This window comes from Eptatretus burgeri, chromosome 11 (genome assembly GCF_056783735.1).
Source record: "Eptatretus burgeri isolate ZD-2024b chromosome 11, Ebu_testis_v1, whole genome shotgun sequence".
Taxonomy (NCBI): Eukaryota; Metazoa; Chordata; class Myxini; order Myxiniformes; family Myxinidae; genus Eptatretus; species Eptatretus burgeri.
The window spans coordinates 26,049,645-26,074,635 of record NC_140971.1 but is presented as its reverse complement, the minus strand read 5'-3'; the positions used below and the strand labels follow the sequence as shown (position 1 = coordinate 26,074,635).

Below are 24,991 nucleotides of genomic sequence, written 5' to 3'. Positions count from 1 at the left end.
AGTGATATTAAATATGGTGCTGTGACCAAACTAAGAGAGTCTGGGTACCACAAATGCTATTAATATAAGCCAGCATATACCCAAAGTTTTTAATATTATGAAAAAATGCATAAGTATTATAGTTTTCATATTAACCCCTCGAGTCCGATATGCAAAATATGCAAAATATGCAAAAAAAGTCAAATTTCAGCTTTTTCTGAAAAATACAATTATGTTTTATTTTGAGGCTTGTGAAGCATTTGCATCGTCACAAATGGATATCGGAATGAATGTTTGTTCACCAGAAGTGTATATTAACCCTTTGCCAGTTTCAGACATTTCAATAAAGCATACTCTCTTTCCTGAACTGGAGCTGAGTGATGCTGGAACTAAATACATTGAAAGGCTACAAGTTGAAAGGCCTACATTTATTAATCATAATGTTACAGCTAAGCTTTCATGTATTGTTGTAGTTGCACATATAAAAAAACAGTACCCTTGAACAGGCCACCATATTTTTTTTTTAAAACAAAGCACTCCAGTAATTGGAGGTAAATTGCTATTCATCTCTCCTTGGCATCATGTGTTGATTTCAGAAAATTTTCAATCCCACTTTCGTCCATTATTCAGAACCATACAATGGGCAGGATATATTATAATGACCATTTTTACAGCCATTTTTCCCTGCTGTGCAGGGGTTTGGCTTTTTGTGAGGCAATGTTTTATGGCCGGATGCCCTTCCTGACACCAACCCTGGTCGCCTCTTACGACACACAGGGATATGGTACACCTATTCTAACCGGGGCATACACCGGGACCAGTACACTGGCACTCATTTCGCCGACCTCGGAAGGATGACAGGCCGAGTCAACCCCCTGGTGTTAATTCAGCATCCAACGGGGCTTGAACTCAGGATACTGGGATCCCAAGCCGCCACCCTAACCACTAAGCCAACACCAGGCTATAACCAACCATACAATGGCAGGAAGAAATTAATATCAACCATAAGGTCAGTAGTTTTAAACAAGCATATGAATGAACTTAATTCGAGTCATAAATAGCACAGCTTTTGAAAAGGTGCCTGAAAAAAATGTAGGCCTGCATGCAGGTACACATACCGTGCATGTGACATGGATGATGTCAGGAATAACTACAGTGATGTACAGGCAAGGGAGCCAGCAGCTATAATAGGTCATGTAGGTAGCATCCTTACAGACCTAGTACATGTAGTATATAAATTATAATCTCATTTGATCTGTAACTCGATGGTATGATGGCCCGTGAGGCCAATGATCACTTGTTTGTTGAATTAAGCACTGAACATTTATTATTTTTGCCCTCCAATACATAGTTTTTCAATAGTTGTATATTGATTCTTAACTACTACATTTCACACATCTTCAGGTATATGTACCTTTGGTACATCCCAGCAACACAATGGAGGAAGGGGCTATTCGAATTAGTGAGAAAAGGAAGTTGCCAAGTGATGGGACAGATTATAAATCCTGTATAATTTGTCAAAAGAAGACATCGTGTACTCTTCAAAATGTCACAGAGAATGGTTATCCTTAATTACTGTACGCTTTATCCCATCGAATGGACAAGGTTGCTCACCTTCTCCTAGATGATGTCAGCAGTAAGGACATATTTCTCAAGAAACTTCCAAAGATTCACAGTTCGTGTCGAAGTACATACAATAATAAAAAAAAAAACGGTTGATAAAAAACACCCTAAGGTCGAAACAAACATTGCAAATATGGATGAAGAAACCGTCTGCACATCTACTTGATAGAAATTTGACACAAAGTTAGATTTCAAAACGAACTGTTTTGTGTGTGGTAAAGTGAGAGACAAAAAAGGAGATCGCAAATTGATTTTGGTTGCCACAAAGGATAGACAGTTATCAATTTGGAATAAAGCGAATTAACTCGATGATGAACGAATGCTACATTTGATTCAAGGTTGTGACGTAGGCTGTGTGGACATGATTGCAAATGACTTTAGGTATCATAGGTTGTGTTTGAATAGTTTTATGAACAAACGCCCCACAGATATCAACACTACTGACACTTTGAGTGTCTGAAAAAGGGTTTCAGTGGCTTATTTCTACTATTGAAGCAAAACTGCTCAGTGATTGTTGTATTAATTTTGTTTCGCAATTGCGTGATATGCTTCGTAGGTGGTTGGATGAGAAGCATGTGGAACATGCCATGTCATATCGTAGTGATACGCTTGTAAAACAATTTCAGAACCACTATGGTGAGCAAATTATGATTGTTCCCCAGGTCGGTACTTGGAATCTCTTATGTTCCTTCAAGTTAGCTTTGGGAAAAGTCCTCACAGAAGTTAAGAAACTGAAAGATCGCCTGGAAGAATCAGAATACATTGAGGAGAATCTTGACACTGACAAAACTGCCACTGAACCTCAACAGTCCCATACATCACCTTCTGAGTCATTTCATACTGCAAAGGCCATTCACAAACAGCTTAAATCAATAGCCAGTGAAGAAAGGAAGAGATTGAAGCAAGTGGATGCTGCAGAAGTAAACGTGGATATATCATATGAATATGCACTGAAGTGTGTCCCGAATGACTTGTACAACCACATTGCTTGGATGTTGACTGATGCAGACAGTGGTCTTGGTCCTGATGACCGTGTTGTGCTTGAGGCAAAACAGCATGAGCAAGTGCTCGACCTTTCACAGGATATATGTGCTGCCATTGCTAAAATAGCAACTCCCAAACATGTTGGCACTGCTGTGCACATCATAGAGCAGACTCGAAGTAAGGACACGGTAACCCTACTAAATATATTTGGTAACTGCATCAGTTATAACGATGCGCAGAGATATATACCCACCATGGCAAATGAAGCTAATGATCAGATAGAAAAGCAAGGCTATTTCATTCCTGGAAACATTGCAAAAGATATTTTCACCCAGTTTGCCATTGATAATTTTGACTTTCATGAGAACACCGTTGATGGAACAACTACTCATGGAACCACACATATAATCTACCAATATCCCAATGACGCCACCAGAGAAAACCAATCAAGCACCAAGTGCATTCCGCTACAAAAAAATCCCTTTCAGTGACCCTTGAAGACACGGAGCCTGTTCAACCCAGAAGAAGTCGGATCACCCTTCCTGATCGACAGAAAAGTCGTTCCTTGCTTGGACTCAAACTAGTCCCAGATGACGCAAACAGATTTAAAATGGAAGAGGACTTCAATATTCTGTTCAAACTATGTATGACAGGTTCCACTGATTCACTAGATCTCACACATGAAATGCATCCAGTATCCTGGAAAAACTTCAAAGAAATGCAGATTGAAAAATGTGAAAAGGCTACTGTGATTGGTTATGGTCCATTTCTTCCTCTTTCCCCAACCAACCCTGATGTTGTTCAAGAGTCAGTAGGTTATTGTATGACTGTATCCAAAGATCTGGGCCAAGAATTCTGTGTATTGACGTGCGATCAAGCCATCTATGAAATTGTTCTGGCATTACAGAAGAAACATCCTACAAAGTACGACCACCTTATTCTTCGAATGGGTGGATTTCACATTGCAATGAATTGTCAAGGGGCAATTGGCAAACTGATGAAAGGAACTCGACTAGAAGACCTTTTCATTGAAGGCGGTGTGTGCTTGCCAGGCACTGCGAACAAGATAATGTCTGGAAAAGATTATTATCAAATGTTGTGAGCTCACACTCTTGTAGAGAATGCTATACATGCACTTTTCTGGGAAGCCTTCGAAGACTGGCTGGTGGAAAAGTCCACTGGCACTGATGAATTATCATCTTTGTCCATCCAATTGAGTAAGATATGTGACAGTCAATAGTAGCAAAGACTACGACGTCCAGCGTGCCTGTAAGGAAGCTCAGGCCAGTCTTGATGATGTTATGAAGAAGATGGATGAATTTGTGAAGACTAAGTGCACTTTGCCAACAAGTCAACTGTGGCTTATGTACATAGAAATGATAACTATCGTGAAGAGGTACAATTCTGCAGAGACGGCTGGCATATGGGACCTGCATATTGCTGCAGCCGAAGAGATCCTCCCACACCTAGTGTCTGCTGGACATTCTGAATATGTATCTTGTTTGCTACACTATCTGAACACCATGAAGAATTTACCGGCTTCAATTGAGACAGAGTTCAAAAATGGTAACTTTGTGGTAAGAAAAAAGGAAGGAAAGTTCAATGGAGTTTGGACAGACATGGCACTAGAACAGACGTATAATAAAGATGTTAAAACAAAACTTTTCACTGGTATTACCCAACAACCATTTCAAAGTATCTAAAAGCTCTACCTGGCATCACAGCAGTATCTGAACAAATGCGTAGAATGGCCAACATGAATAACACTGATGCTCAGACCTCAAGTGCTGACAGTTCTGCAGTAAAAGACAAAAAAAAACTGTCAGAAAAATCTTAAACATAGTGAAAGAGAAAATGCTCAATCCTTTTAGCTATTCTGGTGAAGATCTGGTAAATATCTCCACAGGACAATTGGCATCAACACATGAACTTATCCAGGCAAAGGAAAGGGGACTGGCAGCCCTTGCTGATGCATAAAAGTTCAACAGTGAAAAATTACAGCCAGTTCATTTGAAAAACCTTATTTAAAAGGTAAAGAAACTGCTTCACCTGCCCTGAAGTCCAAGAAACTCTACATAGAGGAAAGTGCTGTTATAAGGAGTTTGTGTTTTGCTCAGAACCTTAGCAAAAAGGAGAAACTGGATGCTTTTCCCCACGAATGGGCAGAGTATCCAAACTCACTGTTTGACCCAGATGATGACCATCCCTCTGGCTAAACTATGCGGAAGGGGAACAAAGCAGATTACCTCATCGCATTGAAGGGAATCATGGGCTCAAATTGGGAGGAAAAGGAAAACCTACCAGTTTCTGATCAGAAAACATGTATGCTTGTCGATATGATGGCCTTCGTTCAACGGTACAGGGACATGGGTAGTGCTGACTTCCAGCAGTTACAGCGCAGATACTTGGCAAAGATAACAAGCATGAGGCGAGAAGGATGCAATGTCATCCATGTCATAGGAGATAGATATGACATTAATCCATCCGATAGCTTGAAACATGAAGAAAGATATTGTAGAGAAAAGGCCTCTCAGACAACAAGAACATACGTTCCACACCGCTCTCTTCCCGTACCACAATGGAAACATTTCATTGGAAAACAAGAGGAACCTGCTACAGTATCTTTACGAATCTTGGGCACAAGAGTGCCATACCATCCCGGATGACTGCATTGTGATCGTCGGTGGATTTACACCTGGACCAGCCATAATGTTGTCACAACACTCACGAATTGAACTACTGTGTTTGGTTTGCTCAGCTCATGAGGAGGCAGACACACGAGTATTTGCTCATGCATTGTACAGTATAGACTATAGAGGAACAAAACTGCAGTAGAATTGTCATAGAAGCCAATGATACAGACATTATTGTCATGGGAATTTTCTACAGTTCTAACATCTCATCCTTAAAGGAATTGTGGGTTCACAAAACCACAACTGGACCTCAGAACCAGAGATTAGATATACACTTGCCATGTCATGCAATAGCACATTACCTTGCATGCAAATATCAAGGGGATATCACAGCAATGCTATTGACCACATACATACTGAGTGGGTGTGACAGTCAGCTATCCCTTTTGAATGCACCGAGATACTTGGACCTCTCGCAGAATACGGAACCCATGGTAAAAGCTTAGATGTATCTACAGAAGTTGTCTCTTCAGCTCGAAATTTCTTCTTAGCACTATATGGCAACAAGGAGTTTTCAGGCACATGAGATGAACTACGCTGCCACTTGTTTATGACGAAGAAGGGAGATATTTGTTCTCTACCACCCACAGAGGATGCATTATTGCTGCATCTGCTCAGATCACTCCACCAAACCACAATATGCAAACGTGCATCACAGCCAGACCCAGAGCTTCCTGACCCTTGTAAATTTGGGAGGTCCAAAAAGAATGATGAAACCTTCAAAACCTGGAATAGTTCAAACCCATTGTAACTGCAAGAAAGGTAAATGCAAAGGACGCTGTTTATGTAGAATGGCCGGCTTGAAATGCACCATTGCCTGCAAGTGTTGCGGAGATCCACAGAATTGCGATCCAGCCTCGGAGGATGAGGACTATTTGATATGAATATTTCAATCAGAACTACTATGATGAGCAGATTGAAGCTCAGTGTCACTGACATTTGGTCATTGGTTCCTATAGGACCAAGAAATTGAATGTGAAGTTTTGACGACTGAATTACATAACACACTGAACCATTACCCAAACAATAAAAAGGGTTAATTTTAGCCATGAAAGGGTTAAATCGTATATTAAATGCATATAAAGCCTTATTGTACTAATATTTGATGTTATTAAAGATGTTACTGTAAAAAAAAATGCAGTCTCTCGTCTATTTCACAAAATCCACATTTTTAGATATTTTGCTGATTTTGCACTTTTGTCAGAATGAGTTAATATGAAAACTATTGTACTTATGTAACTTTTCTTAATACCAAAAACTTAGTGTATATGTTCTCTTATATTAATGGTGTTTGTGTTTTTCACTCTCTTTTATTTTGGCTAGAACACGACATATTATATCACGATTTCCCATATTTTGACTTCTGGCAAAAATACGTGACCTTTTGGCCTCTAGTGACATCATTGACGACGTCATCAAAATAAAAAAAATTTATCAAAATTTAGCTTGACCCTAGCTCTTTCCAATGATACCTAATAATACGCATGTATTGCAACACAATAAATGCATAAAAATCTCATTTCAGTTTCCCCTACCCCTAATTATTTGGCTCATTTAGGTGATCTCGTATCTTCAAACTTCCACCCACAGAAATTGTTCACAAGAGTGTCTGATGAGCAGACCTCTGAAACCTTATGGGGAATGGACATACCTACCTAAAACACATAGAAACAAAGTATAGCAAGAAGTGTGACCTCCAACCCTTATTTTGCATGCTATGGCAGTCTGGGTCCCCTACTACTTGTGATTGCGAGAACAATAATAATTAGAAAGCATCTGAAAATGCAAAGGCCGTATGCGTTCACTTTGTATTCAGACTTTTTCTTCTTTTCGATGCTAAACATGATGAAAACAGCTCAAAGAAATACAAAAATGATGATTTTAGGCAACCTTGACCTGTGACCTTTTGATGTTAAAAAACACAAACAAACAATCTGCTTCCAGCTTCTGATTGGTGGACCAATTCAGTGATCCGTTTGTTTAAATTTCAGGTCAATTGGATGAAAATTGACAATTTTATGTGATGTTGACCTTTTGACCAAATTCTTAATTTATCTTCTCCATATTGTCATAATAAAGCTGTGTTGAAAATTTCATGACAAAAGCTCAAATCGATAAATAAATAAAAAGTTACGGCCTGGACAGACACACAGATGCACAGACACGCAGAAGTGATTGCAAAACCCTGCCTTCCACTGCGCAGGGCACGGGCAAACTAGAAAGTAACGAGGATCTTGTTTGACTAGTGACTCGATCTGATCAGTGTGTGTTCCACAATTTGCTAAAGACTACATGGCAATTCCCTCAAACTGTCAGCTGCTGAATTAACACCAGTTGGGGGTTGACTAGCCTGTCATGCTACCAGTGAACTGGTAATTGGAGCATTGCATCAGTGGTGCCCCCATACTCAGTAGCAGTGGTGATGCACCGTTGATCATAGCCAATTGAAAGCATGGTCATGCCACCACAGAAAGTGGAAGTATGAAAAAAAAATTACCCCCGTGTGGGGGTGACGGTCATCTCTATAATACCACAAGTTCTCAATGTTCAGTTATGACCGAAGACTACTGCACAGCTCTACTGCACAGCTCTACTGCACAGCTCGACTGCGCAGTTTGGTTTAAGATGACTCAGCGTTTTGGCGCGCGCGCACGAAATTATATTTTGAAAATAAATGCCAACGTTTACATTTCGGGTTTTGAAACTTTTGCACCTTCGGCAGAAAATGTATAAATATACAAGGTCAGCTGTTATGCAATGACACCATTCACGAACTTTGACCATGCCCAGTAGAGAATATATAGCCTCCAGAAGGTAGGGCAGTTTTTGCAAACTTTGAAGTCACGTGACGCGAAAACGAAAGCGAAATTCGAAAATCCGTCCCGATCAAGTTTAGATATTGTCCCATACATTCATATGCCACAATCAAATTCAAGATCGCTTGAGAAATGTAGGAGCAGATAGATTTTGAAAATCGTCATTTTCGCATTTTTTGCAAACTTTGAAGTCACGTGACACGAAAACGAAAGCGAATATCGAAAATCCATCCCAACTAAATTTACATATTGTCCCATAGATTCATATGCTACAATCAAATTCAAGATCGCTTGAGAAATGGCGGAGATAGAATTTTAAAATCGTCATTTTCGCAACTTCAAAGGCCTCGTGACCTTGACCTTGACCTTCGGTGACCTTGAAGGTCATACCATCGTGTACGTCTCATCGACCTCTATCAGGATCACAAATGACCAGATCTCCCGCTTCAACTTCATTGTGAACAGACGGACGGACGGATCGAAGGACATCGACACCCATATTATTAGGTCATGCTTGAAGAGATGACCTAAAAAGAAAAAAAGGGAAAGTGATTTGAACTTGGGAGTTCAGCATCATATACCTTCAACTCAGATGGGAATTCTAAACAGGCCAAGCCAAAACCAAAGCTGTCATATTGTTGTGGATCCGGGGTGGCGGGAATCTGACCCGGTCCCTGGTGCCAGCCTCGCCACCACCGTCTCCGGGAGTCTATAACGCCGGCCGGCTCGGCACAGGCCTTGGGTCACGCGTCTTTAATCGCGATACCAACGTAATCCTGTACCTTACCAGTTGGGGAAATAGAACCCCTGGTTACAGACTGGCTTTGTCAGTGACCGAGCGGAGTCCACCAGCCTGTAACCACTTTGGCCCTATATGCCAATCGAACGGATCGTTCCTCGACGAGACACTAATTAATCCATAGCGACAACTGCATAAGAATTAACCAGATTTATTGGGGAACATCAGGGATCACAATACAAGCAATAAACACTACAATGGTTCTCCTATCTACCCGTTCTTAACTAGGGAACCACGGTATAAAGGTTTCGAGGGGGTTCTACGAAATATGCCTTATACAACACGTTCAAACAAACAGCATGAATGCAGGACAAGACAGAGTACTTGGTGATGGCTCATGGACGAGAGGACCGTGTCCAAAAGCACGAATATCGCTCGTAACAAGCGGTGGTGTCCACAGGTTCAAACTCCCGCTCGAACGTGCTGCGCGGCAAGATGGCGGCGCGGTGTTCTACCTCCTTTAGTCTCCGCACGCTCTGACCTCGCGTAGGGTCGAAGATGGGCCTCAGCTGATCTCTCTCACGGTCCAGCACACAAATCCCGGCCTGGCCTGTTCTCCATACAAGGTCCGAGTTCTACAGGCGGATCGGAAAACGTGACGCGCCGTTGCCGTTGGTGAGCAAGGTCCGTCCGAAGGTCCGGCATCTCCTCTCCGGCCTTCCCGCCTCGAAGCCCGACTCCCGCTTCATCCTCTCGGTGCCTCTCTCGGTGGAATCACCGACGTGCAGGTCGGGTTCGCGTCTCTCCCGGCAGATCCAACACGGTGCCTCCTTCGTTGGCTCGCCGCGAGAACCCAGCCGTTCCTCACACACAGCACTCCTTCGTTTGCTCGCTTCGAGACACGAGCACACTTCGAGCGCCACTATTCCCACATACTCATCTTTTGTTTCTCCTTTCTCTCTCTTCTCTCGGCGACTCTCTGACCAAAGGCTCCGCCCCCTTCGCGTCACTTCCTCTCCAGGCCACACCTCTCACTCTGGGCCACTCCCCTCCCGTTCGTACAGGAGAGGAAGAAGAATCATGTCTTGTTTCTCTCGTTTCACCGCCGTATGAACATTAAAACACAGTCTTCTACACCTCCCGACATACACATATCGTCCCTTACACCACACAACCTATCTAAACAGGCATTTAATGGGGGATCTGAGCTAATCCTATATTTAGTAGTCCCATTAAGGGCCATTTCCATTACAATATGTTGGGTATTTTTTGATTTGATGAACGTACTCTTCAAAGAACGTAGGTACTGTTGAAGCAGTTTCTTTACAAAGATTATACTGGGTGGTTTGCCGTTGCCTTCCTAGTGTTTTGTCTGTGCTATATCTGTCCATCCATCCATTGGGACCATAAGCAGTCTCCTTGGCAATTGGATACAATCCTGGACGGGTCGCCACTCCGACGCAGGATACCAGCAAGCTGGCACTCATTTTGCTGACCTCGGAAGGATGACAGGCAGTGCCAACCCCACCTGCGATTAATTTAACAGCCGAGTGGGATTTGAATTAAGCCAACACCAGGCATAAACTCATAATCATGACTCAAGATTACAATTATTTTTTGTTTCACATTAATATTGAGGACTAGTCACCATCTATCTATAATTCCAGCAATCTGTGTGTGTGTGTGTGTCTGTCTGTCTGTATGTGTCTGTCTGTCTGTCTGTCTGTCTGTCTGTCTGTCTGTCTGTATGCGACCGCAGTTTCTCGACGACCGCCGGTCCGATCTGATTGAAACTTGCCAGGAATATTGCCGGGGACCCGTGGATGTGCCTTTTCAAGGTTTGATATCAATCGGACAAGCGGTTCCCAAGTTACGGCCATTTATCTGTCGACCAACGACAAGACATGGTGCTATGACATCACGAATGACGTCACAATTAACGGCTATTTATTTATTTATTTCACGATTGACGGTCCGATCTGATTGAAACTTGCCAGGAATATTGCCGGGGACCCGTGGATGTGCCTTTTCAAGGTTTGATATCAATCGGACGAGCGGTTCCCAAGTTACGGCCATTTATCTGTCGACCAACGACAAGACATGGTGCTATGACATCACGAATGACGTCACAATTAACGTCTATTTATTTATTTATTTCACGATTGACGGTCCGATCTGATTGAAACTTGCCAGGAATATTGCTGGGGGCCCGCGGATGTGCCTTTTCGTGGTTTGATATTAATCGGATAAGCGGTTCCCAAGTTACGGCCATTTATCTGTCAACCAATGACAAGACACGGTGCTATGACATCACGAATTACATCACAATTAATGTTTATTTATTTATTTGTTTTTTTGTGAATACATTTACAGAGAGAGGGGTGAGGAGGAGGAGGGAGAGAGGAGGGGGAAAGAGGGGGAGAGGGGGAGAGAGGGGGACAAGAGAGGAGGCGAGAGAGGGGGGAGAGAGGGGGAGAGAGGGGGAGGGAGGGGGGAGGGAGGGGCGAGAGAGGGGCGGTGAGAGTGGGGGCGAGAGAGAAGGGCGAGAGAGAGGGGCGAGAGAGGAGGGGAGCGAGGGGGAGCGAGAGAGAGAGGGGCGTCACAATTCTTCGTTTGATATGACGTCACAATTGACGCTGGGGACCTGAGTATGTTTCCCAGGTGTTTCCCAAGTTATGGCCATTTATGATACGGTTGGTCCGATCTAATTGAAAACATGCCCCAATCCAGTCGTCGTTTACGAGAGCGAAGGAACGAAGCTGCACATACTGGCATGCCTCACCCACGAGAGAGGGTACTGGAACGAGAGAGGGGAGAGAGGAGGGGACGAGAGATGGGTGGGGGAAGTGAGAGGGGGGGTGAAAAATGCCCTAATCCAGTCGTCGTTTACGAGAGCGAAGGAACGAAGCTGCACATACTGGCACGCCTCATCCCCGAGAGAGGGTACTGGAACGAGAGAGGGGAGAGAGGAGGGGGCGAGAGATGGGGGGGGGGTGAAAAATTCCCCAATCAAGTCGTCGTTTACGCACCTACAGGCACGTACTAGTTCAATTAAAGCATACATCTGATAAATAAATAGGTGATGTTAAAATCAGCCAAAACTAGAAGGGCACTCGGTAGAGCTCATACCTCCGCCACGTCATGACTGATGCACCAGAACATATGGGGCCCAATACATTTTTGAAATATCATGCAAAATATTTGTTTAGCCCAATCTCTCAATGGCAAAGAATTACTTTTAAAATTAAATAATTATTGTATCCAGGTCCGAATCCTTATCTTCACCAAAATTGAATCATTCCTTCCTCGTCACATACCTAACGTTTCCACCAAGTTTCATCCGATTCCGTCTCCAACATTTTGAGATCAACTGCACACACAAACAAACAGACAATAGACAGAAAGGGGTGAAAACATAACCGCCTTCACCTACGGTGGCGGAGGTAATAAATTGTGGAATCTAATGTTCTTCCAGGGTGATTATGTCCCAGGTAGGGTCCTGAAGAGTCAAGGTTATCCATAATGGAATATGATATTTTAAAACTTGGAATGGACACTGATGTATTGTAGGTCAGTTAAACAAGATGTTGGTCATGATAATAGGCCATCAACATATTACATAAACACAAATGGAGAGATTTTGTTGCAAAAAAAAAACCCTCCTCCACATGAACCCCTACCTCATCACTCCATATGCACCCATACATCCTCTTTCCTTCCACTTCCCTTACTCCTCACACCCACTGTCAACTTCTCCGTTACTCTTCAAACCCGCTGTCAACTCCTCCCTTACTCTTCAAACCCGCTGCCAACTCCTCCCTTACTCTTCAAACCCGCTGCCAACTCCTTCCTTACTCTTCAAACCCACTGCCAACTCCTCCCTTACTCCTCATACCCACTGCCAACTCCTCCCTTACTCTTCAAACCCGCTGCCAACTCCTCCCTTACTCTTCAAACCCGCTGCCAACTCCTTCCTTACTCTTCAAACCCACTGCCAACTCCTCCCTTACTCCTCATACCCACTGCCAACTCCTCCCTTACTCTTCAAACCCGCTGCCAACTCTTCCCTCACTCCTCCTTATCCCCTTATTTTCTCCCCAACTCTCACAACAGCAACCTTTTCTTTCTTTTCCAACCTCTCCCCCGACTTCCTTGGCTTCATACGATTTTTGTTTTATTTTCACCCAAGCTTAGTTTCAAGATTAAGCAATTGATTTGGAATGACGTCCTCTTTTCCAACATTCATTTTCACTGCCGTTCACCCCACCTAGGCTGCATAGCAGATATCATGAGCTGGCCCCACAGATCGTACCAATGGATTACACCAAAGAAAACGATGTGAAACTTCCCCCACAGCTCATTTGCAACATGCCAGAGCTCAAAGTGTGTATTATATCCCGAGCATCTATACAATACTGTACTGTACTATTAAGCACGTTTTGATTCAGTGTACAGGAGCTGAAGATCATTGAATATTGAAGAGACATCTTTTTCTCAGCTTATCACCTTCTATTTGCATATAGTAAATAATTTATTATATTTATATTTATATTTATATATATATATATATATATATATATATATATATATATATATATATATATATATATATATATATATATATATATATATATATATATACACACAGTACAGTACTGGTCAAAAGTTTTAGAACACCCCCATTTTTCAGTTTTTACTGAAATTTAAGAAGTTCAAGTCCAGTGAATACCCTGAAATGGTACAAAGCAAAGTGGTAAACTGCCAGAGGTTAAAAAAAAAGTTTAGGTTACGAAAAACTGAAAAATAATATAAATTTCAGAGTTGTTTTAAAAAAGGCCCTTTTCAGGGAACAAGTAATGGGTTAGTAACTGCAGCTGTTCTGCAGCAATGGAAGTAAATTAAGCCTTGAAAGTTGATGTAAACAATTCCCACAGGTGTCCCAACTTTTGTTGAGTAGTTACAAACCCTCTGTCTGTATAAAAGCAGTGTTGGAACAGACTGTGTTGCTCCACCATCTGAAGCATTATTTGGACAATACTGCACTACAGGAAGTAGTATGTTGCTCTCATAATGGGGAGAAAAAGACAATTAACAAAGGAAGTCAGACAGACCATAATAACCCTTAAAAGTTTAGGTCTTTCCTTTGGAGAAATTGCAAAGAAAGCCAAGGCGTCAGTGAGTACAGTTTCCTACACAATCAAAAGGCACTTGGAAACTGGAGGAAACTCTGACAGGAAGAGGTCTGGCAGACCCAAAGGCATAACACAATCAGAAGATAAGTTTCTGAGAGTCAACAGATTGCGTGATAGGCGGCTCACAGGACAGGAGCTTCAAGCACAGCTTCACACTGGTCGAAGTAAGGAAGTCTCAGTTTCAACTGTGAAGAGACGACTTCGAGCTGCAGGTTTGACAGGTCGAGTGGCAGGAAGAAAGCCATTGCTAAGATGGCAAAATAAGAAAAAGAGGCTTGCCTTGGCCATGAAGCACCTCCAGTGGACTACTGAAAACTGGAAGAAGGTCTTATGGACCGATGAATCAAAATTTAAAATCTTCAGTTCATCACGCAGGGTTTTTGTACGCCATCGAGTGGGTGAAAGGATGGTTCTTCATTGTGTGACACCAACTGTCAAACATGGAGGAGGAAGCGTGATGATCTGGGGCTCTTTTGCTGGATCCAGAGTCGGCGACTTGCACTGAGTGACTGGAACCCTGAACCAAAAGGGCTACCTTTTGGGACCACAGCATTTTGCAGCGCCATGCAATACCCTACACCTAGTTGGTCAGGGGTTCCTCCTTCAGCAAGATAATGACCCAACACATACTTCCAGGCTATGTCAGAACTACCTTGGAAGAAAAGAACAAGACGGGAGGCTTCAAATCATGAAATGGCCAGCACAGTCTCCAGACTTAAACCCCATCGAGCTGGTTTGGGATGAACCTGACAGAAGGGTGAAAGCAAAGCAACCTACAAGTACAACACATTTGTGGGAACTTCTGCAACAGTGTTGGGAAGAACTTTCCGTACAATATTTGATTTCCATTGTCTTAATAATGCCAAGAGTATGTTCGGCTGTTACATCTGCAAAAGGTGGCTACTTTGATGAGTCAAAAATTTCGATTAAATTTTGTTCAACAAAACGATTCCAAGATTTCTTTTTTATCTGCAATTGTTTATTTGTCTATACTTTAATTTCAGAGTACATTGAATCATTGAACTGCTTAAATTTCAGTAAAAACTGGAAAAATGGGGGTGTTCTGAAACTTTCCACTGGTCGTGTTTGTATGTATGTATGTATATATATATAATCCGAGATTAATGTATCCCCAAGCTGAGAAGAAAGGCTTCCAAGATGGTTGTTTGTGGGAGATGATGTAATCAGTGGGAGATGATGTAATCGGTGGGTGATGATGTAATCAGTGGGAGATGATGTAATCGGTGGGTGATGATGTAATGGTATGCAACACACAGGGAATTGTAGTTGCAGTGGGCTGTTTTATGGTGTTTTTAATTTTATTTTTGCCAACATCTTCTGAAAACCCATCAACATTTCCGGATGGTGGTGGTCGTATGGCAGCTTAGCTGCCAGGGTAGCTATCATTTCTTGAAGCGCAACTGTGTCGCTGATGCAGTGTCCCTCTACCAGTACACACACTGGAACTGGTACTCATTTCGCCAACCTCGGAAGGATGACAGGCTGAGTCAACCCCCTGGTGTATTAATTCAGCGGCCGACGGGGATTGAACTCAGGACCTTTTGGATCCCAAGCCGCCACCCGAACCACTGAGCCAACACCAGGCTCGAACATTTCCGGATGAAAGTCGCTTTCTATTCCCTGCCAATTGCCAATGTGATCACCTGCCAGGTTTTCCATCATGGCTATTTTGATTTCATTCTGCAGAGGGAAACTGAATTACATTGCAATTAAAATGTTCATACTGGACAAGTGCTGTGGGTAACACACAAATGTTAAGTAATTTAGTGGACACAGGACAAGAAAGAAAAAAAAATTCAATTTTTTGTTTGTTTGTTTGTTTAACAGGGGCTGAATTTTTTATTTTTTTTTGCACACTCAAACAGTGAATCCATGCATCAAGTTGAACTGTTTATAATGTGCCTGATTTTGGAGTTCAATGGAGTATATTCATTCCTTCATTCATTCATGTGTAGCACATTGACTGCAGGTTGCATTATGTTAGGGAGTAGCAGCTGTGCCGCACATGCTGTGCCCCCCCCCTGTTGCCCGTACGTTCGATCATGAATTGGTAATTTGTTTAGGGTGCCGGTGATAGCTTGCCTGCCTTTTGTGAAAAAGACAGTGGGATGTTTAACGTCCCTGGCAAGTCAGCAAGTAATTCCGGGAGCGTTCTCTGCCTAACATGTCATCCGATGCACAGTGCACTGGTTGAGAATCAACAATCCAAATTTAAAGGGAACGTTCTTTCTTAGTACGTCCACATTGTCACAAAGTGTTTGTGTGTCACAAAGTGTTTGTGTGCACCTTGACAGGTGTTTGATCGACTACCATGTCGTGAATAATGGAAAACCTTTGGTACAGTGCTGGCTTATTGGTGAGGACAATGGACGGGACAATGGACCCAGAGGTTGTGTGTTTAAATGCAACTTAAGGCATCAGTATTGGGGATTTGCATTCCAAGATTCAGGAAGTCGAATTAGTTTCAGAACTTCCATGTCACTACTGGGTAGTCGGTAAAAACGCAGCCGGCTCATTAACGAGGGCACTGGATTGGCATCCCAGAGGTTATGGGTTAAAATCCAGGTTAAGCTGGCAGTATTAGGGACTCGGATTTTATTCGCTTTGGGAAGTTGAGTTAATTTCAGAACTGCCACGTCATTATCAGATTGTTGGTAAAAACCCATCCGGCTCATGAACGACCCTCTGGGGGATGGCAGGACAGCATAGAAGTGTGCACTCTCACCTTTAAGCTGTCTAACCTGGGTTTGGATGTCGACCCAGCTATAAATTGTCATCCCGGGGTTTCATCATCGTGTGCGCCATCCCTCGGATGGACGTTAAACGGGAGTCCCATCTGCCAGCAATTAGTTCATCGACGCTAAAAATCCCACGGTGTCGTTCACCAAGAGAAGGCGAGCTATCGCCGGCACCCTGAACAAATTGTAAATTCTTACCCTTACTGACTGCTGAGAAGGCAATTGGCAAATCACCCAGCAACACTTTTGCCAATAAACTACTTCGGTCGCACCAATGCTCTGTAAAGAGTATGGTACAAGTCATCGTTTAACACCATGGTTTAAAAAAGGTCCAAGGTCTTAACTTTACACAATGTTTTGTTATTGTATTGGAAAATACCTGAAATTTATTTTGTCTGCAGGTGAATATCACAATGTCATGACCTAAAGAAGGTGGCAGGATAGTTCAGAGGAAGTATTTAATAAGCCAGCAGTCTTGCCTGCTAGTACTAGCTTGTAGGTGTCAATGAACCAAAGTGGTATCTGAAAAGCAGGCCATTGTGATGCAGAACCCAGACTAAATTCCAAATTCTTACTTCATTGTCTGGCCAAAAAGTCTGCTTTATAGCTCCTCTAAGTTGTTCCAGAAAATGGACTAATAAGAGCTGTATATGCAACACCACACTTCTGTTGAACTACTCCGATCCGATGTCCCGCACTCTGTGATACAGAGTGTTGGTTCTGCCAAAGCAGTTTCTTGCCCAGGGTTTTGCTGCGTGGTTTGCCATCCCTCTCCCAACAGGAGTCAGGGCAGGAATTTGGAATTTGTTCATGGTGCCCGCGACGGCTCGCCTACTCTTCGCGAAGGACACCGTGGGATCTTTAACGTCCATCCGAGGGACGGCACACACATTGATGAATCATCCTACCTGTCAAACACCGGGATGGCAGTTTATAGCCGAGTCGGGATTCAAATCCCGGCTAGGCGGATTAGAGGTGAGTGTGCCTACCTGTAGGTCATCCTTTCGGATTAGAGGTGATAGCTGTGTCTACCTGTAGGCCATCCTTTCGGATTAGAGGTGAGTGTGCCTACCTGTAGGTCATCCTTTCGGATTAGAGGTGATAGCTGTGCCTACCTGTAGGCCATCCTTTCGGATTAGAGGTGAGTGTGCCTACCTGTAGGTCATCCTTTCGGATTAGAGGTGATAGCTGTGCCTACCTGTAGGCCATCCTTTCGGATTAGAGGTGAGTGTGCCTACCTGTAGGCCATCCTTTCGGATTAGAGGTGAGTGTGCCTACCTGTAGACCATCCTTTCGGATTAGAGGTGAGTGTGCCTACCTGTAGGCCATCCTTTCGGATTAGAGGTGAGTGTGCCTACCTGTAGGTCATCCTTTCGGATTAGAGGTGATAGCTGTGCCTACCTGTAGGCCATCCTTTCGGATTAGAGGTGATAGCTGTGCCTACCTGTAGGCCATCCTTTCGGATTAGAGGTGAGTGTGCCTACCTGTAGGTCATCCTTTCGGATTAGAGGTGATAGCTGTGCCTACCTGTAGGCCATCCTTTCGGATTAGAGGTGAGTGTGCCTACCTGTAGACCATCCTTTCGGATTAGAGGTGAGTGTGCCTACCTGTAGGCCACCCTTTCGGATTAGAGGTGAGTGTGCCTACCTGTAGGCCATCCTTTCGGATTAGAGGTGAGTGTGCCTACCTGTAGACCATCCTTTCGGATTAGAGGTGAGTGTGCCTACCTGTAGACCATCCTTTCGGATTAGAGGTGAGTGTGCCTACCTGTAGGCCATCCTTTCGGATTAGAGGTGAGTGTGCCTACCTGTAGGCCACCCTTTCGGATTAGAGGTGAGTGTGCCTACCTGTAGACCATCCTTTCGGATTAGAGGTGAGTGTGCCTACCTGTAGGCCACCCTTTCAGCCCCTATTCAGCTTCCACTAACACAATCATACACTCCATTCCCTGATGGTTACATCATCCCACGGCACGACGAATGCAATGAGTATGCACACATCCATGACTTAACATTTGAACGTTTACTCTCAGTATTTCATTTATCATCAATTTATTTTTAATATTGCAAACCAAAACATTTTCCCACTTGTATTTGTGTTGTCCTTTTACGTGGTTTTTTTTTTGTTGTTGTTGTGTTTTTGTTTTTTTTTGCAGGAAAACCCATTTAAGCAGAGGATCGCAGAGGTGTTCTCGTACGATGCCTCTGGGAATCTAAGCTTTAACGATTTTGTGGACATGTTTTCGGTCTTCAGTGAAATGGCACCTCGAGATTTGAAAGCCTTCTATGCCTTCAAAATATACGGCAAGGCATAGTTTTACAATGAGCACCGTAAATCATCATTCTAACAAATGTTGATTAATCATCTCCATCAGCATTGCCATGTCGAGTTTCATTCATCAGTTTTCATTTTCCACTTCATTACGTCTACGATTCGTTACTTGTGTTTGGCACAGTTGTGAGAACTCGTGCTTTATTGAATTTTCACCTGTTCTTGAGTGAACAGCTCGTTTCCTTTCAATCCCTCTTCTCCCTCTGTCATCCCTTCAATTATCTGTCTCTGTCTCTGTCTATCTCTCTCCCCTCTTGGGAAGCATGACGAGTATGTTAAACACATAGCTCTGGACAAGGGAGGCCATCGCTCTCCAGTGCAAATAAAATAACCTGAAATATTCTGACTTGGAAATGTTCAAATAAGATGCATGCTATTTATCTAATTAGAAGCCTCAAATCCACATTTACAATGAAATTAAGGATGGAGGAAGGCAGTCATTGGTGAAATTTTGGTTTTGTTGTTCATTTCTTCCTTCTATGAAATTGGGGCTCAAAGAAGAGCGAGATGACAGAGAGGGGAAAATGGCACGCGTCAACACTGGGGCCAGTGAGGGCAACAACAAGGAAAATAGGAAGGACTGGGAAATGCAGCAACAGACCTGAACAAGGTTTACAAGAGCATATTCCACCGAGACAATGATACAATAAGGCAGCACAACAATACATGCGAAGGTACACGAGACGCACAAGTACGCTATATTAACACAACAACCAGATATCTGTGATCACAAAGTGATTGCAACAGGTAAGCCTCCCCTGGCTTACCCCTTGTGATCACCCGCAACCTACCCGTGATCTGCGATCCAATGATGGTATAGATATATATATATATCTCCAGACCGCCACATGACTTTGACCTTCAACATATATCAGGATAGAGTGTAAATGAAGAAAATGTGTCCCCATCTACAATCTATCCATAAATTATTCAAGTTATGATCAAAAAGGTGTTTTTTTTGTTAATTAGGCATGATCCAAAAAAGTATGTCAAGACACTAATCAATTATCAGGTGCACAACTTCAATGCAGGTACGCTATTATGACACATGAACATCATGGAAGGCAAAACAGTCATTGAGATTCCACATGGACAAAATTGAGCGATGACAAAAAAACGTGTTTCTTTCAGACCACCATTTAACCTTGACCATAAACTCGGAGGGGTATGATGTAAATGAACCGTAAATGCGACTTGCTCTAAACTATATAGGGAAGGGAATTTCGTTCCAATCGGACAAATCTTAGTTGAGTTATGGCGAAAGATGTTGAAATGGCTGTAATTGGGTCATGACCTGAAAACTAGGTCATGGTCAAAAAATTTTGTCAAACCATGCCTACTTTTTATTCCCATTATTGATGTAAAATTTAATTCCGAAAGACCCAGCAGGATCCGAGATACAGCTCGGACATTGGCAGAAAAAAGGGAGGGAAACCTCGATGGTGGTTCAGTACTCTTCGGGGTGTAAGACCCAGACCTTTAACTTGGAGGGGTATGATGTAAATTAAGTGTAAATGCATCTTGCACTAAACTATCTACAGAGAGAAATTTATTTCCGATGGAACAAACCTTTGTCGAGTTGTGGTGAAAACTACAAAAATGTCAATAATTAGGTCATGACCTTCAAACGTAGGTCAAGGTAAAAAAAAAAAATGTCAACCCCACCTACTTTATATTCACATTATTGATGCAAAATTTCATTCTGAAAGTCGCAGATATAGGTCGGAAGTTTCGGGAATTAGGAATGCGAGGTGGGGAAGAAAGAAATAAAGAAAAAAACCTGAACGGTGGTTTAGTATTCCTAAGGGGTCCAAGACACTCTGGGGTACCATTAAAAACTTGGAGGCACCAATTGTAGAAACAAATCTGACAGCAGGTACAAGCCTCCCCCCTTCTTATAGGAGAGGGTGTGTGTGTGTGTGTGTGTGTGTGTGTGTGTGTGTGTGTGTGTGTGTGTGTGTGTGTGTGTGTGTGTGTGTGTGTGTGTGTGTGTGTGTGTTTAAATTAACTAAACTTAAATAAGACGATTCTGGAACAGGTATGAGGTGCCCTCAGTTTCCAAGCTACCTTCACTAGCCTTTCTTTAAAACTCGTACAACAGCCTGTCAAAATGACGAGTTGGAGTTATTTTATTTTAAATATTCGAGACTGGAAGATATGATGTTTCGTAGCAAGAAGCGTTATTTTAAAACACTACATTGATGGATGGATGCCTGGTGTTGGCTTAATGGTTCGGGTGGTGGGCTTGGGATCTTGGATCCTGAATTCAAATCCCATTTGGCTGTTGAATTAATACCTTCCTAGGTCGGCAAAACGAGTGCCAGCTTGCTGGTATCCTGTGTCGGAGTGGCGACCCGTCGAGGATTGTGCCCAATATCCAAGGAGACTGCTGAGGCAGCACCAACGCTCTGCACAGAGTATGATCCCAATGGATGGATGGATGGACAAATGTGACCCCATTTTCTTTATCGTGTGAGCCGTTTCGTTTCGACGGTGCCACCTTGTGAGCATGTCAAAGTCAGAAGCCTTGGCCTAGCATCAAAAAGTGACCAAAAAAAAAAAAAAAAACGCATCTGTGCACCGCCCATGAGGCTCGTTTTCCAAGTCGCCGTCTACAATTACAATAGAAGAGACGTAATTACTCTTTTATGGAAAATGTTTTTCGAGTTTTTTTTTAATATTCTCAGAAATAGTCATGAACACACAGTCATGTTAAAAGATTGGCCTTTAAAACCCCAGTTAAATCGTCCTTATGAGGGGGGGAAGGGGGGGGGGACAAACAAATACACAAATACATACTGTGTTTCATATAGGTAGATGTTTTACATCCAAACTACTTTTTAAGTGAAACGTATATGTCCTATTTCTCTTCTTATTCTCTATTTATTTCCAGCTGGCAGGATGGTATACTCATAGGTGGTCTATATGTGGCACGTATCCCGATTATACAGCACAATATCAAACTCGCCTCGAAGCCGTCTGGCCTAGGTTGTTGAAATCCCAACCCAGCTATACACGGTCATCCCGGTGTTTCACAGGCAGGGTGATTCATCAATGTGCGTGCCGTCCCTCGGATGGACGTACAGCTGGGCAACCCATCTGCCAGTATTCGTTGGTGGACATTAAAGATCCCACGGTGTCCTTGGTGAAGAGGAGGCGAGCTATCACCAGCACCATGGACAAATTGTGCTAAAGGTGCTATCACCACCAAAGGTGACAAAAAGGTGCTATCACCAGCACCATGGACAAATTCCAAATTCCTGCCATAACTAGTCGACCATCAGGCCTGGCCAGTCGGTTCTTGAAGACTTGGGCCAAGCTTCCCCCGGTCACCCCACAATGAAAGGTGGGTTCATGGTGGCCGTTGAAGAAGAAGAATAATTAGATTCTCTATTTCTTTACCTGCTGGGCTCTGTGTTTCAATTATATTTTAATATTTCAAGTTAAAATATTTGAATGTTTTTTTTCTCTTTTAATAACACTAGTGCGTGCCCGGAGGTGCAAACCAAAAAAAAAAAAAAAAACTTTCAAACCGCGTGTCAGAAACAACAACTACACAGGCCGTTCCTTCGCTCTCGCATGCCCGTATGTGCAAACCAACAACAACAACAACAACAACAAAACTTTCAAACAACCACACAGGCCGTTACTTCGCTCTCGCATGCCCGTATGTGCAAACCAACAACAACAACAACAAAAAAACTTTCAAACAACCACACAGGCCGTTACTTCACTGTCGTAAACGACGACTTGATTGGGGCATTGTGTTTAAGAAAATCGAGAAAGTACAGAAATCGAGAAAGAATACAGTAAGTCGTCACTATCCGGAAGTCTGGAAGTTAAGTCCTCACTGTCCGGAAGTTCGTATATCGCAGTTATGATTATTCGCAATTTAGTTTTAATGGCCAATTATTCAATTAGCGCCAACGTATTTTGCCTTTTTGCAATGTCGTCGCAAGGAAAAACACAAAGAGAAGAGAAGAGAAAAAAAACGTTCGTGCAAAAAAAAAAACTTTCAAACTGTGAGCCAGAAACGACAACCACACAGGCCGTTCCTTCGCTCTCGCGTTCTCGCGACAACCACACAGGCCGTTCCTTCGCTCTCGCGTTCTCGCGACAACCACACAGGCCGTTCCTTCGCTCTCGCGTTCTCGCGACAACCACACAGGCCGTTCCTTCGCTCTCGCGTTCTCGCGACAACCCCACAGGCCGTTCCTTCGCTCTCGCGTTCTCGCGACAACCACACAGGCCGTTCCTTCACTCTCGCGTTCTCGCAACAACCACACAGGCCGTTCCTTCGCTCTCGCGTTCTCGCGACAGCCACACTTAATTAAAATACAAATTAAAATCAAGTTTACTTCCCTGTCTTTGCTTGCCATGACATTCGCTGCCATGTAACCGGCACGGCCCGTGACGTCATTGTCGACCGGCCGAGCACCGGCCTACGAAGCCACGCCTACGCAGCAACCTGTCATGTCATTGGTTGGTAAATAAATGGCCGCAGCAACGTGTCCTGTCATTGGATGGTAAATAAATGGCCATAACTTGGGAATCACTTTTCCGATTAATATCAAACCTTGAAAAGGCACATCCTCAGGTCCCCAGCAATATACCTGGCAAGTTTCAATTAGACCGGACCAGCGGTTGTCGAGAAACAGCGGACGCATGCACGCACACATATTGCTGGAATTATAGATAGATCTTTTAATAACATGAACAGCCCATCTTTTTCTTTCTTCATCTCTTAATTACAGCAGGCATGGAACTATCTTTGTTGCTTTTCCCTCAATCATCCCCGTTTCATTGAATCATTGATACAGTATATGTTATTATATCTATATCTATTCATACGACTGACAACACTACCTTATTGGCCACAATTAATCTCATCTTCTTATGAGAGGTCAGCCGAGGGGGAAGTTTGGTCTTCGTCTTTTCCTGAACTGGCAAGCCAGGTCTGATGTTTGATTGGAGGAGATTTGGGGAGGAATTTGGAATTTGTTCAGGGTTCCAGCAATAATTTGCCTACTCTTGGCAAAGGACACCATGGGATCTTTGAAATCCACCAACTAATGCTAAGGGATAGGTCTCCAGAAACATCCGTCTGAGGGGCGACACACTTTGTGATGCCAATGCCCTGCCTGGTAAACACCAATCGGACAGTTTATGTGGTCAGGTTGAGAATCAATCTCATGCTAGATAGGTAAAAGGTAAATGTGCTACCTCTGCACCTTCCTGCCAGACTATACTGTACTAATACATATCATATCTATGTATCAAAGAAAAAGGTGCTTCTAACCAAAAAAGTAACTCGATCTACTCTACTAATTTAGTAATAAACAAGCAAAAGCGCAGATCCGGTCTCAAGAGAAGTTTCACCCGCTTCCCAAAGGGCTTCCTCATGCCAATAGACCCCCAAGCTTCAGGAGGGGTCTGCTTTTATTCCCTTGGCAACAATTTGTTTCCGGTCAAGCGCCAGTGCGAGAGGTCAAATGAGTTTTATCGTGCTGAACCTTCAGCAAAGAATGTCAATCGCTTCATCGATGGTCTGCTCTGCACTTTTTATTCATTCGTGATCTGGTATATGTTTGGGGTTGGGGGTGAGTAAATGTACGTGTTCATTACCTCCACCACCAAAGGTGGGTGGAGGTTATGTTTTCACCCCCATCTGTCTGTCTCTGTGAACAGGGTATCTCAAAAAAGTTGTGGAAGGATTTGGACGAAATTTGGTGGACAGGTTGGGTGTGTGACAAGGACAAAATGCTCAAATTTTGGCAAAGATCTTGATCTGGATACAATAATTTTAAGTGATTTTTAGCAGCGTCTCGCGTAGCAAACGCTGCTCATAGAGAGCTCGCGTTGTTCTTCTTCTTCT

The 24,991-nt window shown here is 43.1% G+C and overlaps 2 protein-coding genes and 1 pseudogene across 3 annotated transcripts in view; all 3 read left to right on the top strand.

Annotated features, from left to right (window-relative positions):
* LOC147016701 (calcium and integrin-binding family member 2-like) overlaps window positions 1-24,991 on the top strand; it is a 50,870-nt gene that overhangs the window by 14,116 nt on the left and 11,763 nt on the right. For both annotated transcript variants that reach the window (XM_085845639.1, XM_085845640.1), the window contains exons 3-4: window positions 13,106-13,217; window positions 18,941-19,088. In XM_085845639.1, the coding sequence (XP_085701765.1) occupies window positions 13,106-13,217; window positions 18,941-19,088 (260 nt within the window). The remainder of the gene's footprint in view (window positions 1-13,105; window positions 13,218-18,940; window positions 19,089-24,991) is intronic.
* On the top strand, window positions 1,485-3,681 carry LOC147016703 (uncharacterized). The gene has a single exon (XM_085847919.1). The coding sequence runs from the start codon at window positions 2,148-2,150 to the stop codon at window positions 3,075-3,077; it is 930 nt and encodes a 309-aa protein (XP_085704045.1). The 5' UTR covers window positions 1,485-2,147; the 3' UTR covers window positions 3,078-3,681.
* LOC147016702 (uncharacterized) lies at window positions 4,578-6,483 on the top strand (annotated as a pseudogene).

What these genes read in the sequence shown, in the direction of transcription:
- LOC147016703 (XM_085847919.1), top strand. Translation starts at nt 2,148, where the DNA reads ATGCTTCGTAGGTGGTTGGATGAGAAGCATGTGGAACATGCCATGTCA.